The sequence below is a fragment of the Somniosus microcephalus genome, chromosome 13 (genome assembly GCF_052327205.1).
Source record: "Somniosus microcephalus isolate GS21.2 chromosome 13, FLI_Smic_1.0, whole genome shotgun sequence".
Classification (NCBI taxonomy): Eukaryota; Metazoa; Chordata; class Chondrichthyes; order Squaliformes; family Somniosidae; genus Somniosus; species Somniosus microcephalus.
Window position 1 is genome coordinate 153,263,500 of NC_140999.1, and position 15,966 is coordinate 153,279,465.

At 49.8% G+C, this 15,966-nt stretch overlaps 2 protein-coding genes across 5 annotated transcripts in view; one reads left to right on the forward strand and one right to left on the reverse strand.

Annotated features, from left to right (window-relative positions):
• Positions 1-15,966, forward strand: part of LOC147108678 (sodium-dependent lysophosphatidylcholine symporter 1-like) — a 129,477-nt gene that overhangs the window by 71,471 nt on the left and 42,040 nt on the right. The window lies entirely within an intron of this gene.
• Positions 3,700-4,524, reverse strand: LOC147108680 (uncharacterized). The gene has a single exon (XM_086005970.1). The coding sequence runs from the start codon at positions 4,522-4,524 to the stop codon at positions 3,700-3,702; it is 825 nt and encodes a 274-aa protein (XP_085862096.1).

Genomic DNA, 15,966 nt, shown 5'->3' on the forward strand with positions numbered 1-15,966 from the left:
TTTGCGCCGCTCACGAAATTAACTAGACATTTTGCGGCGGCGCTAAACACTACCGCCACGATTTCCTGCGCCGGCAGATCGTGACGTCAGTCGAATGCGCAACGCCCCGGTAGCGCCCCGGACCGGATATTGAGTGGCGCCCCCTGCCTTACCGCCTGCTGCTAGCAACGACAGGTTGAGGGGAGCGTTTTGCAGTCAGGAAGGGACTGGGGGAGCACTATTTAAAGGCGACCGCTTCCTGCCTTTTTTTGTTGGTGACATTTTGCACCACGCATTCTGAGAGAGAGAGAGACTTCTGGAGAGATTCAACACTGTGTGAAGGAGTTTTGCATACTGAGCAGCACTTTGCAGGTTCATTTTGATTTGCCCTTCCTTGTATCTATTTAGAAGAGACTGTGGGGGCTGCACTCTGAGCTCTTTCCCTGGGGGTCTCCATTGTTTTTGCCAGCAGATTTGATGTACAGGTCTCTCCAGGCCGAGATTCAAGGCTGCAATGAGCAGGATGTGGATGGAGTGCAAAATCAACCCTCCCATTTAAGATAAAAACAGAAAAATGCTGGAGAAACTCAGCAGGCCAAGCAGCATCTGTGAAGAGAGAAACAGAGTTAACGTTTCAGCTCGATGACCTTTCGTCAGACCTCCCCTTTAAGAACTGGCCGGCGCCAATGTGTTTGTGTTCCATTGCTGACTGACATCACATGAGCTTCGCCAGCGCTCTGAGGTAGCGCCTCGCTCCTCGGCCTTTGTACCTTAAGACAGGTGTGAAGCGTCTGATTTAGCGCTCCAATCACTTCCAATGGTGATAAAAGCCAAGTTTGCCGTCGGAGGCGATAATTAGCGCCAGGCGCTAAACTTTGCGCACGGCCACTAATGGCGCCCCAAACGGGGCGATACTGAATTTTTCCCCCAAAGCCTTCAGGCTTGTTTTTTTAACGCTCTTAGACTTTTTAGAATTATTATTTACTGTGGTCATGTTTGATTTACACCCTTGATTTCTCTGACTGCCACTTTTACTTTTCTCCTTCCTGCCTTTTGCTTCTATCCTTGCTTCCCTTTCCTCTGTCCCTGCACAGGTTCCCAATCCCCTGCCATTTTAGTTTAAACCCTCCCCAACAGCACTAGCAAACACACCTCCTAGGACATCGGTCCTGGTCCTGCCCAGGTGCAAACCGTCCAGTTTATACTGGTCCCACCTCCCCTAGAACTGGTTCCAACGTCCCAGGAATTTGAATCCCTCCCCCTTGCACCATTCCTCTAGCCACGTATTCTTCTGAAATATCCTTCTATTTCTACTCTGATTAGTACGTGGCACTGGTAGCAATCCTGAGATTACTACCTTTTGAGGTCCTATTTTTTAAATTTACCTCCTAACTCCCTATATTCAGCTTTTAGGACCTCATCCCGGTTTTTACCTATATCGTTGGTACCTATATGCACCACGACAACTGGCTGTTCACCCTCCCCCTCCAGAATGCCCTGCAGCTGCTCAGAGACCCTTGCACCAGGGAGTTTAGCTGGCAGAAGGACGTTCTGGTTCATCCAGAACTGGATAGCAGATGAGCCATCTGAGCACAGGCAGTGGAGGGGCCGAGGGAGGTGGTGGAGGAGTCACAGGAGATAGTGGAGAGGTAAGTTTGTACTTGGTGAAAAGAGCAGTGGAGAGGTAAGGCTGGGTGTTGTCAGCATATATTTGGATACTGACTCCATATCTAGATGATATCACTAAGGGACAGCATGTAAATGAGGAAAAGGTGGGGGGCTAATTATCGATCCTTGAGAGACCCCCAAGGTAACAATGCACGGGTGAGAAGAGAAGCCATTGCTAGAGATGCTCTGGCTATGATAGGATAGCCATTAATTTCCCAAGGAAAAATACTCCCCAGACCTCCTGCAACATTTTTCACAGACTTCCAAAGATTTATCCTATAGTATTCAACCCTGGCCAGTGACTTTATAATACACTAGCCCTGAAACTTCTGTGTTGGACTTTGCTTCCATCATCGATTTGTGCTGCTGTACTGGAGAATTCTCCACTCTCTGTCTCAGTGTATTTAAAACTGCCTATCCTTCCCCTGGATTGTGTGGGTGTATCTTTGTTGTATCACCGCAGCAACAGCTATTCACTGAAACTCACATGGCTCAATCTCCTTGATGTATGAAAGTGCAAGAGCAAGTCGGTTCATCATTGCATTTTGTAATTTTGTGGTTTATTTTCATTTAAATGCCATTCTGATTTTACACATATAGTCTCACCAGGTGTCTACACATGTATACACACAGTCCTCCCTGAATCTTCCCTCAGGGTGACAGAAACTGTCGCTCTTTTTGTGGCATCTGTAATGGAAGTAGAGCTCTATAATTCTCTAAACTGAGATTTCTGTATTATATCTTGTGTAACTCTAAGAAAGAGTGATCATTGAACTTATGCCGGGCGTTTCACACGTCCCAAAGCACCTTATATCTAACAGATTACTTTCGAAGTCCAGTCACTGTTGTTATGTAGGCAAGCATGCCAACCAATTTGTAAACAGCAAATGAATGCATATAATCTGTTGTTAACTTAAGATATTGGCTGAAACAGAATTCATTTGTCATTGTGGGAAGAAAGCCCTTGGATAGAATTGCTGCAATGTTTTTTGATCTCCTAGCGTAACTTCAGTAGAAATCTGTAAGCAAGAACAATCTGGAAGGTAAAACAGAACTAACAGACTCGGGTGTTACCCAAATCAATAGTTTTATTACGAGTGCACACGGGAGAACTATCTCAGCTACCCTTAGCTGGAGACGTTGTTCTCAAAAGAAAATGTGAAACTACAGCATAGTTATACATTTTATTGGACAACGCCCACTTATTACTAATGAGGGTGTGTACATGAGAATATTGATACTTCATTGGTTTACATGGTTAATCAATCAACTATTAGGCCTGCCCTTTGAACTCCAGTAACCTCTGGATACGTCAGTAAGAGCTTATGGACTGCAGAGACTTCATTCTAACTTCTGCATTCTTGGGCTATCTCTTACTCTTGTTATCAATATAGGGAGGTATCTTCAGCAGAGATATGGTTGGGTGGATACAAAGCCCCATTGAATTATGTAGCCAGGACCAGTCTTCAAGGCCTTATCTGCAGAGGCTTCATCAATGTGCCTTTGTACTTTTATCTCTTCCAGGAGCAGGCCTCCTCTCAGCATTTACTCAGTGTAATTATAAGTAGAGTGTAATTATAAGTAGATCTTCAGAATGTCCTTGGTCAGCTAAACTCATTTATGTTAGTCTAAAAGGGTTAACACAGCCAAGTATCCCATGGTGCTTTGCTTTTGTTTTCCAGCCTAACAAGACTGAATGGTACCTTTCAGACATATTATACCGGTTAAATATTGAGGCCTACCCCTTTATATCCCCTAAACCAAATTTTATCCTAACAATCCCCCCTTTTGGCCCTTGGCTAAGCCCAAGGTAGCCAACCCTTATCCGTCACCCATGGTTGCCCATCGGTATGCCCTGCTTAGTGTTGCCCTCTTGTAAGCACCCAGGCATCCCCTGGATACTTACATATGCAAGATGCTGTACCTCATCTAACCAGGTTCCCTTCGTGGTGGACACCAGTCCGGGTGGAAGAGAGTCAGAACATCTGATAGTCCTCTCAAACTATGATTGTCTTCCCTTTTATATGCACCTTACCCCGGTAGTTATTCCTCCTAATACCACTCAGACGTGTTCTTTGTTGGGATCAAAGAGACACTGGGGACATTCTCACCCAGGCTCTGTTTTACTGCCTTTGCCAATCTTTTCATCCTCTGCCCATGATATTTATTACAGGCCATGAAAATCAAGAAGCACATTACAACAAATTGCACTACTACTAATACATGTGAGATTAATCTAATCCAAGGATGGATCTGTATATTTAGTCCCCAACTCCAGAGGTCATCCCACCAAGTGGTGACTTTAATTTGGTCAATGTCATGCTTAATGTTCTTATTGTTCTGTTGTAGGTTGTAATAAACCTTCTGGGAGAGGCGTATATCCATTCGCAATACTTTCAAGTGTTCAGGCAATGGGGGTATCGGATACCCAAATGTGTTCTGATAGTCCTTTAAGTCTTTCTTGATATATTCAGAAACTTGTAAGGTGGTGAGGTTACACTGGTGTAGCTCCACCAATTCCTTATGTCCAATCCGTACCGGGATTTCAGGAATGAAGCAGAACTCTGGACTTGGAATATCACAAGTTAGATTGGCATATTTAAACAGTTTTAAATTAGTTGTAACACAATATTCACCCTTTCCAGCATATGCCACTTGAGTGGGTTTTAAATCTGCCTCTAGGGCCTCCATGGTACAGTTAATATCCTGATTGGTACCAGTATTGTTAAACCCACACTGTGCTTCTGGACTGTGCCCAATACTATGTGGACATACGGTGATAGCATGTCTAGTAACACATCCCTCCAATTTCGTTCCAGCCAAATTTCCTTTAATCTTTACAGCATATGGTAACATATTGTGATGGGATATGTGCATTCCGTCCTTCATTGTCCCAATATTCTGGATCCGGTACACCTCTTGTCCTTGGGCTTCGGGTGCCATTACCAGTATTGCCAATACCAACCCTAGGAACCCTCCCCCGTCAGGTTTACACTCGACTTATGTGGGGTACACCCAAACCATTGCTCTTAACTGGCAATCCATCAAGCTCCTGTCTGCCAACATCCGTTTAGAGGTACCGTCCCCCTTGTGCCCACCGGTCAGGTTCGCCCTTAATTGTTGATTCGTTATCCATAAGGGTACTTCCCCTGTCTGTATCTGGGCCAGGTTTTCTCTGGTTTGTTCCACAATCCAGTTACCATATGTGCTACATATGTCATTAGCAGCCGCCTGCTGAGATGCATTGTATTCTTCCTTTTATTAATGGTTTGGGCGTGTGTTTCTAGCACCGTAGCTATCTTTTGCAAATGTATGGTCAACGTTTGATCCTCATGAGAATACGGATAAGGAATTATCTTTGTTTTTTGTAATACAGCTTTAATGCGAGACCCTAGGGCCCAGAAATTCAGTTGGTTGCGCCAGCGATTAGCGCCTAATGAGCCCGAGATTTGGGGCGTTACCCAATTTTCGGCCGGGCGCAGTGATCCCAGCGCTTCCTGCCATATTGAGTAGCCTGTTAGCGCCGGCGTTAACTCTTTGCGCCCGCTCGCAGGCGCAGCCAGATCATGACGTCATTTCATTGTGCAACGCCTTTTTGGCGCCCCGTACCGGAAATTCAGTGGCACCCCCCTCCGTTCCGCCTGGCGCTATTAGTGACAGTTGCATGGAACGTTACCAGGTCCTTCTTGGACGCGGGGGGCGCTCTTTAAAGGGGACAGCACTAGTATAAAAGCGGCAGCCATTTGGCCTGGCCATCCTGCTCGCTGCTGGAGAGAGTTGCAGACCTTCAGTTGCATAGCGTTGTTCTCATTGAGCCAGAGGAGCCTTGGGACCTTCAGCCATGTCCAGAACAGTTGCATCCAGAGAGATAACTGCGTCTTACTCGTCTGACAGAATAATGGGAGCTGCTTTGGAGGGGAACGTCATCCTGGCTGAACAACTGGCAAGGGCACAGAGACGGAGGGAGAGAGGGCCTGGATTGGCCAGAAGGAGGAGGGCCAATGGATGTCGCCAAATCCGACCATACGCTGCCAGGGTTTTCAGGCAGCAGGTCTCCTACCTTACCATGTCAGAGGAGCAGTGTCTGCGAAGGCTCAGATTCGGTAAGGATGTTGTGACTGAGCTGTGCCACCTGCTTGCTGAGGATCTGCAGCTGCGGATACGGTGCAGGACCTCTCTGTCGGTGGACGTGAAAGTCACTGTTGCCCTCAACTTTTACGCCAGCAGCTCGTTTCAGGCAGCAACTGGGGATATCTCACAATTCGCGGTGCATTGCTGCATCCGGCAAGTGACAGCTGCCCTCTGTAGAAGGAGGCGCGAATTAATCACCTTCCCTGTGACCTTGGAGAAGCAGGGGGAGCGCGCGCAGGGCTTCGCGGCTATTGCGGACTTCCCCGTGGTGCAGGGGGCCATTGATTGCACACACGTGGCTTTGCGGGCGCCATTACAGAATCCTGAGGAGTTCCGCAACCGCAAGGGGTTCCACTCCCTTAATGTGCAGCTGGTCTGTGATCACCAGCAGATGATCATGGTGGTCAACGCACAATTCCCTGGCAGCAGCCATGACGCCTTCATCCTGTGGCAGACCTCAGTGGCTGACCTTTTTGAGGCCCCGGCTCACCCACGAGGCTGGCTTCTTGGCGACAAGGGCTATCCTCTCTGCCCATGGCTCATGACCCCGCTCCGTTTGCCCAGCACCTCGGCAGAAGAGCATTACAACAACAGCCATCAGGTGACCAGGGACATTGTGGAGCACACAATCAGTGTGCTGAAGCAGCGTTTCCGTTGTCTAGACCATTCGGGGGGCGCCCTACAGTACTCGCCGGAGCATGTGGCGCGCATCGTCGTTGTCTGCTGCATGCTCCACAACCTGGCCATTCGACGCACCCAACCAATGCCAGCCGACCCTCAAGGTCCAGCAGAGCAGGCGGACGAGGAGGAGGAGCATGCGGGTGAGGAGGATCAGGAGGAGGAGGAAGATGGGAGGACTCCAGAAACTGGAAGGGCCGTTCGTCAGAGGCTCATAAGGACTCGGTTCTAGGCCCCTCGGATGGAATGGTGGCTGTGACTCGAACAGCGCCCTTTGGTTCGCAGTAAGCCTATGAGGGCCACGATGATTGTAAATAGTCTATAGCTCCATTGTAAATAAAAAGTTTTCTTTATTTTCAAACAAGTGCTTCCTTCCAGCATGACAACGTAATGGTAACAGAAATAATAACTAACAAACTAACAGATAACTGTCTGGCAACCCGGCGAGACTAACCAAAACATAACAAACAAACACAGCAGGTGTGGACGGCCTTAAATCCGAAAAAAGAAACGTCTTAGCACCTCCCTCTACTGGTGACCCCTTGATGGAGACCGACTCCTCTTACGAGGTCGGCCCCTTCCCTCCCTGCAGCTCCTCCGTAATTGGACCCCAGTGGCAGCGTCAAGGCTGGGGGACGCCTGCTGAGTGTCTGGAAGCGCTGAAGCCCCTGAGGGACGGCCTGGACGACCTCTGGGCTTGGAGGGCCCGCAAGCAGGCTGCTCCAACTGGGCATGTCTGGTAGCAGTCTGCCGCACAGGTGGTGGCAGCTGCACTGCTGACGTGCCAGCGGTGGCATCAGGACTGCTCACCTGCAGAGAGAGGACACCTGCACCGTGGTCGGCCGACACACTAGCATTCTGACGGGGCTGCACCGGATCATCCGCCACAATCGACTGCTCCACAGATTCATGGCCTGCTGTGGTGCTGCAAGGGCCTGGGGTGATCCTGCCTGATGCAGCTAGGGTGGCAGCAGTGAGTGTTCGCGTGGCCTCAATTTGTGTGTGGACGAGGCCAGCAAGTGACTGCGTGGCAGCAGTGAGGACCTGCGTGGCAGGATCCAGAGCTTCGGAGAAGCCATGGACAGTCCTTTCCACTGCTTCAGACAAGGCCGGAACAGTCCTTTCCACTGCTTCGGGCAAGGCCGGAACAGTCCTTTCCACTGCCTCAGACAAGCCCTGGACAGACCTTTCCATTGCTGCCCTGAAGCCCTGGACAGACCTTTCCATTGCTGCCCCAAAGTCCAGCACACTCTTTGCCAGTGTGTCGATCGACTCAGGCATCCTCCCCACTGCAGCCATAAGCTCAGTGTGCCTGAGCCGGGCCTGGGCGCTCATTTCGGCAAGGCAACGCACCTCCTCTGCACTCTGTGCAGCAGTCATGGTGGCCTGCCTGGACCTCCGGGGAGACGGCCCCCGAGCGTCCCTACCCCCCGCGCGTTGCTGCAGGCTGCTGGTTCCTGCAACTGGCTCCTCATCAGAGCCCCCCCCCCTCCCCTCCCCTCAAGGGAACTACTATCCCCAGTCTCCAGATGCGGTGGCTCCCGAGGCTGCCACGGATGGTCCGGCTTCCTCCTGCTCGTCACCTCTGGAGGCACTGGCACTGGCAGCTTGAGGGGCTGGCTCCCGAGCTGGTGATGCAGCATCTGAAAGCGGGGAGGTTGAAGAGTGGCTTTAGCAAAAGGACAGTTTAGCAGCAAGGGATGCAACAGTGCGGCAATGCTATGACATGGGTCCACATTGCGAAAGCATGCTGGGGGGGGAAACAAATGGAGGGTGACAGCTGTAATAGTTGAGAATCTTACCATCGCTGTGGACAATGGGGTCGGCAGCTGCAGTGGTGACAGAACCACTCAGACGTCCTCCCACAACCTGGTGGACTCTCTCCTCGAGATCCATCAGAGGCTCTAGTTGAGGACGGCCTCCTCCGGTGCAAAGCTGTTCCTTGCGGTTTCTCGCCAGCTTGGCCTGCAGGGGAAAGGACGGGAAGTGATGTTACATGATGCCCTGACCCATGGTGGAACAACCCTTACTTTCTCGCCAGCTTGGCCTGCAGGGGAAAGGACGGGAAGTGATGTTACATGATGCCCTGACCCATGGTGGAACAACCCTTACATGATGCCCTGAGTTATCATCTCATGCCCCCCCATGGTGGACCAGCCCTTACATGATGCCCTGAGTCAAATGTGCATGTGTGTGACCAGAAAGGGCCATGGGTGCTTGCTGACAGATGGCCATTGGGGCATTGCGCACCCTGTAGCCATAAAGTCAGGTGCTAATGGAGGGATGCATAAGTTGACATAAACACCACTCACCCTCACGACCCGAGTGAGGTCGTTGAAATTCTTCCTGCACTGCACAGGGCTCCTGGTCGCCATACTGCTGGAGTTGACCCTCTGAGAAACATCCCTCCAAGCTCGTTGGTAGTCCTTATGATTAGGCCTCCTGCCATTGTCGGGGTAGAGGACATCTCGCCGGCGCTCCACTGCGGCCACCAATTCCTCCAGAGACTCATTGGTGAAGTGCTCTGCTCCCTGCCTCACCCTCTCCATATGCTCCAAGTTTTTTGCACCAGAGAAGGGCCTGCGCCGATTTGCAGGCCTACAAGGCGCAGAGTGTGGATGCTGGAGCTGCCTGACCCACCCCTTTAAGAGCTGGCCGGCGCCTGGAAGTCTCGTGGTCATCGGTAATTGAGAGCACCTGCGCTGCGGCTGGACGCCCCGATATTGGGTTGCGCCGGCATGTTAGCGCCTTAGGAGCCCCGTGTAATGCCTGAACTCGCTCCTCAATCACCTTTGGGGCGCTGCAACCCAATATCGCATGAGGTGTCGATAAGTTGCGTCTGGCTATAAAATTTGCGCTCTGCCAATTCTAACGCCCCAAGCGGGGCTATACCCAATTTCTAGGCCTAGGTCTCTAACCTTCTGATCTAGTGTCGCCAAATCAGTAGTATTAACAACTGAGGTACCCATTGTTGTGTCCGTGTATAATAAGACACAGACTGCAGGAGAACGGTATAACAGGTGTTTACTCAACGTGGCTCACACTGGAACTGATCTGTACAGATTACTACTCAGGGCTATATACAGGTGTGGTCACTGCCGGTACTGCAGTATACATGAGCTGTAAAAGATAGTTCCCCCCCTTAAAGGTATATACATTACAATTCCTCCCCTTTTAGATTAACAGTACCATAACACTCATTTAACAATGAAATATCAAACTAATTACAATTAACCCTTTTAACATGCAACATTAGCTGAAAATAGTCTATATATTCAGTCTTTGGGGAGGCTTCCTGATCCTTTCTGGATAGCGCCTTTCCCGAGTGTCTTGCTCTTGGTGCGGAGGCGATTCTGGCCCCCTGTCATCGGTTGGTTCATCAGCTTCCGATGCTACTGTTTCTGGGGTAGATGCGACCTGTACATCGGGTTCATCACCAGGTACGTATGGGCGAGGCATGAGGTTGACTTGTTCCTGTGACTCTAGGATCTGGTCAGCATGGCGTCTCACGATGCTCTCCCCGACGTCCACTGTGTACATTAGTGGGCCCTGCCGTGTGCATATCGTTCCTGGCTGCCATTTCTCTGTCCAGTAGTCGCGGGCCAAGACTGGTTGCCCTACATTGAAGCTCCTTGTTGGCTTCTCGTGGATGTGCTGGAATTGCTTACTCTCAACATCTCTTCGTACGTTTGGCCTGAGCAAATCCAGGCGAGATCTTAACCTTCGGTTAAAGAACATCATGGCTGGGGCCTGGTTGGTGACTGCATGTGTCGCATTCCGGTAGGCGAACAGGAAATTGTCCACCTTCTGCTGCAGCGGAATGTTGCCATTGTACATAGCCTTTATTGCCTTCTTAAAGGTTTGTACGAACCTCTCAGCCAATCCATTTGTGGCTGGATGATACGGGGCGGATGTGTAATGCCTGACCCCATTCTTTTTCAAGAACCTCCGGAACTGTGGTCCGTTGTTGGAGCAAATCTGTTCTGGCAAGCCATTCCTGGTAAAAATGGTCCGTAGGACTGCAATAATTTTCTCCGTGGTGGTGGAGGACATTTTGATGACCTCAGGCCATTTCGAGTGTGCATCCACAGCTATTAAAAACATTGAGTCCATGAATGGACCAGCAAAATCAATATGCACCCGTTGCCATGGAGATGAGGGCCACTCCCATGGGTGTAGCGGGGCCTGCGGTGGTGCATTTTGGACTTTCTGGCATCCTAAGCAACTCTTGGTCAGGTCCTCGATTTGTTTATCGATTCCCGGCCACCACACATAAGCCCTGGCTAGGCTTTTCATTTTTACCCCTCCCAGATGACCCTCATGAAGCTCATTGAGCACTCTATCCCTTAACTTGGGTGGAATTACCACTCGGGATCCACACATCAAGGTCCCCCGGCACACTGACAGCTGTTCTCTCCTTGCCGAGAATGCTGGAGCAGTGAGTCGCCATGTGCTGGCCATCCCTTCACCGTCGAATCATATACCTGAGACAGTGTCGGGTCATTTCGGGTTTCCTTTTCGATACAAGCGTTAGTTACCGGTAGGTATTAAACTATAGTCGAATGGAATATTTCGACAGGATCCACTGCTGGTGCTTCCTCCGCAGTAGGCAGTGGCAGGCGTGATAGCCCATCAGCATTTCCATGCTGTTTCGTGCCCTTATATTCAATCTCATAGTGTTGCGCCCCTAGAAAAAGTGACCATCTTTGTAGTCGTTGCGCAGTCATCACCGGAACACCCTTCTTCGGATTAAAAATGGAGACAAGAGGCTGGTGATCCGTCAGCAAGGTGAATTTCTGCCCGTGCAGATAGTGATTGAACTTTTTCACTCCCCACACTAGGCTGAGGGCCTCCCTGTCAATCTGGGCGTAGTTACACTCGGCTGAGGTTAGTGATCGTGACGCAAAGGCTATTGGCCTCTCTGAGCTGTCCGAGAATTTGTGCGACAGCACCGCTCCAATGCCGTAGGGGGACGCATCACATGCCAACCGAATTGGTAATGCTGGGTTGTAATGGGCCAATACCTCTTTCGATGTGATTAGTGTTTTGCTCTTCTGGAAAGCTCATCTACATTCGTCACTCCACTTCCATGGCACCCCAGTTTGCAGTAGGGTGTTCAGTGGGTGTAGTATTGTAGACAAATTTGGCAAGAACTTATGGTAGTAGTTTACCAGCCCGAGGAACGACCTCAGTTGTGACACATTTTCTGGTGCTGGAGCCTTGACTACTGCCTCAATCTTCTCTGGGGACTTATGTAACCCCTCTTTATCGATAACGTGGCCGCAATACGAGATCTGTTTTCTAAAAAAACTCGCATTTGGGGCGGTTAGCTCGGAGCCCATATTCCTGCAATCTAGTGAGCACCCGCTCCAGGTTGGCAAGGTGATCACTGTCATTTTCGCCCGTGACCAGAATGTCGTCCAAATAACACTGGATCCCTGGGATTCCTTGCAGGACTTGTTCCATCGCCCTCTGCCAAATAGCCGGAGCTGATGCTACCCCGAATACCAGCCGGTTGTATTGGTAGAGACCTTTATGGGTGTTGATTGTGAGTTTTTTTTTGATGCTTCTTCTACCTCCATTTGCAGATACGCCTGGGCCAGATCAATCTTAGTGAAGCGTTTCCCTCCAGATAGCGAGGCGAAAATATCTTCAATCCGCGGAAGTGGATATTGTACGGTGTGAAGGACCGGGTTCACTGTTACCTTAAAGTCCCCACAGATGCGAACCTTCCTTGGTTCCCCAGGCGTGCTGCTCAACGACTTTTTCATCACAGGGACAATGGGTGTAGCCCACTCGCTCCAATCTACCTTGGACAGTACACCTGAACGCTCCAGACTCTCCAGCTCTGCTTTGACGGCTGGGCGGATCGCATAAGGTACCGGTCTGGCCTTAAAAAATTTGGGGCTTGCGTTTTCTTCAATTTTAATCATCGCTGTCATGCCTTTTAGTGTTCCGAGTCCTTGCTGGAACACTTCTTTCGCGTCAGTTAGGATCTTTGACAGTCGCCCAGGTGTGACGTCGTCATCCTTTTTGTCAGCCACAGTCAGTGCCTGTATGGAATGCCAATCCAGTTGTATTTTCCGGATCCATTCACGTCCCAGTAATGGTGGCCCTCCATCTTGTAATACATACAGGTCTAGTTTTGGTGTTTCCTTACCGTTATATATAACGGTCACCCTTATTTTTCCTTTGGGGTAGACTTTTTGCCCCATGTATGTCTTCAAAGTAATTTTTGTGTCTCTCAAGGGTATGTGTGAGAATAGCCGCTCGTAGTCCTGTCGGTTTATGACTGTTAGGGCTGATCCTGTGTCCAATTCCATCTTTACCTGGACTCCTGCTATCTTGAGAGTGACCCTAATGGTTCGGTGATCCTCCGTTGTGATCACATTATGTAGTTTGAGACAACTCAGTTCCCTGCTTTCGGAGTCGTTATCACTCTTTTGTTCGTCTGAACTATTCTCCGTCATCTTATGTACCTTCTTGTACTTTTCTTTGGTAGGTTTCTTATTGCTGGTTTTCTTTCCCGACCTGCAGACTCGTGCTATGTGTCCTACTTTTCCACACTGTCTGCACACTTTGTCTTTGAACCAGCAATCATTCTGGTCGTGTGTTGTTCTGCCGCAGCGATAGCACTTCTCTGTTCCATGTGACATTTCGTTTGTGCCATATTCTTGTGGTCTCTGTTGTATCTCTGCAGCGCCCCGTGCTGCTGCTTCATATGATACCGCAATGCTGAAAGCCTTTTTCAGCGTAAGGTCCTTTTCAGATAAAAGCCGTTTCTGGGTTCCTTCACTTTGAAGCCCACACACAAACTTGTCCCTTAAGGTATCTGCCAGTCCCGCTCCAAACTGGCAGTGTTTCGATAGTTTGCGCAGTTCTGTTAAATAATCAGCATTGCTTTCATCCTTATGATGGTTCCGTTTGTGAAACTTGAATCTTTCTGCTATCAGCAGCGGTGTGGGGTTTAAATGTTCCTGTAATATCGTTACTATGTCTTCAAAACTCTTTTCCATTGGCTTCGTTGGGGTTACTAGATTTCGTAATAAACCATACGTCTTTGCACCCATTAAATTTAACAATACCGATGCTTTCTTGTCATCTGACACCTCATTTGCCTTGCAGTATACCTCTATTTGTTCGACATATGTAGTCCAATCTTCGACTTCATTGTCAAATGCGGTGATACTGCCACTCTTAGGCATTTTGGGTGTGGTTTAAAATGGCATCTCCCAATGGCTTAAAATGGCGTCTCCCGTGCTTTCCTTCCTCCCCCGCTGCTGCCAACACCACTCCCGGCAGTTCTCGTGGCAATGGCGGCGCCCTGTAGGTTTCGCGCGCTTCTCCTGCGCTGCTGCCAACGCCGCTCTCGGCAGTCCTCGTGGCAATGGCGGCGCCTTGCGGGTTTCTGCGCATCTCTCTCTCCCTCTCTTCGACGCTGCTCGGCCCCTGAACACCGGCTGTGCCCTGTGCGCTCTGACCTCTCTCTCTCTCCCCCGTCGACGCTGCTCGGCCCTTTGCTGTGCCACTCGGTCGGGCTCTAGCCCGCCGCTGTCCGGGAAGGGTCTGCGCACTACCTGTTGCCAGCCCGTTTCGCTGGACCACCTCGACTGGAAAGCCAAGCCTGGCTCTCGACAGCCTCCCCCGCAATTCTCGAGTCTCTGCTGGATGACTGGGCGGTTGCCCGTGGTCGACGCCCGAGTCTCTGGCCTTGACCTCCAATCCACTGATCTCCAGGAACGAATCCCCGGGAGGTGATGCAGAGTTGCAGGTAGGTTCGAACTTGCCTTGTCGCCAATGTTGTGTCTGTGTATAATAAGACACAGACTGCAGGAGAACGGTATAACAGGTGTTTACTCAACGTGGCTCACACTGGAACTGATCTGCACAGATTACTACTCAGGGCTATATACAGGTGTGGTCACTGCCAGTACTGCAGTATACATGAGCTGTAAAAGATAGTTCCCCCCTTAAAGGTATATACATTACACCCATATTAAAGGCAGTTGCTGCGTCATTTATCACAGACCTTTTACGTCTCCATATTTGTTTATTTCTTTTACTATGCCCACCACCATTCCATGTCGCGCCTTGTTTTAACACTTGAGTTAGGAGGTGTTGATATAATTGTTGAGTTTTCTTAGAACATCACGTAGGTAAGGCCGTATCTGTTAAATCTAGCACTACCGGTACAAGCTCATGTTGCACATTATCATACGTTACATTTTCAGTGAGGGTTATAACCAATCCACTGGTAGGGCCCGGTGTTTGCATTGGGCAGGCCAGGGGTCGAAAGGCTGTCGGTGAGGTAATTATAGGCTTGATTGGCATAGGGGTTGTTGGGAGCTGTCTTATTGTGTACGTCTGGGTACACGTTGACTTCCCTTCCCCCACGCAGGTGAGGCTTCCCCCCATGGTTGTACTAACACATGTTGTGCGTCGCATCCCCGAGCAACATACAGTTATATTCTGGCCTTGCCTTTCTTGGGTGATTATGGTACTCTGGTCAGAGCACTGGCCTCCTGATTGTATCCAGAACCCACACAGTAATCCATATACCCCTTCCAGAGGTGAGGGTTGTGGGTACACCAGGGGACATCGTTTTAAAGGTCGGATAGTCATTCAACAATGACACCCCTGATAGTTAGCCCAGCGGCTCCCCATGTCTTGATACGTCAATTGTTTGCATACTTTGCTGTTTTCCCGTGTCCCGCATATAAGTGTTGCTCAATCTGTGCTACGCTCCCATAATGACTGTTCGGAGGAATTATTCACACACTTAGGGTGAGTGACTATACATAGACACCCTATGGTACTACTACCGTTAACCGAATGTGCGGGGAACTCACATCTCCTGGTTTCCGCTGGATTCTTTGCTATGGCTCCAGCACACAAACCTCCCAGGAGGAGGAGTGCCCATATTCTACCCATTTTGTTGTTTACAATGTAGATCGCAACAAGGTGTCCCTGATTCCTGGGTTACTCCAGTAGGCAAAGCACCTATAGGCGGAAACAAAGGGATGATCCTTAGTGGTGGCAGCATGTGGCTTCATTTGGGACCAATGTTTCCATCGCGGTCCCTGCTTAGTGTCCACACATGAACAGGTATCACTTAGCATTACCACTTGATGTGGCCCTGTCCACCGGGGCGCCAACCCGGGTTTGGCTGGTATTTTAACCATAACCCTATCCCCTTAATCTGGGCTTGTCGGGTTTCTCCCTCGAGATCTTTAATGATCTGCCGATCTCGTACTTTGCCTTTTAAATCGTGCAGGTGTTCACATAACTGTTTAACATAGTTTTGGACTTTCTCCCTGACAGGTCCTACATCCGTTCCTCCTGTAATTACATCAGCTGGGAGCTGCATAGCTCTCCCAGTCATGAGCTCGTATGGGGTTAACCCCGTTGTGCAGTTCAGGGTAGCACTTAGCTTCATGAAGATAAAGGGAAGTATGGCTGCCCATCCTTTCCCTGTTTCTTGGATTGCTTTAATCAGAGCATGCTTTAGTG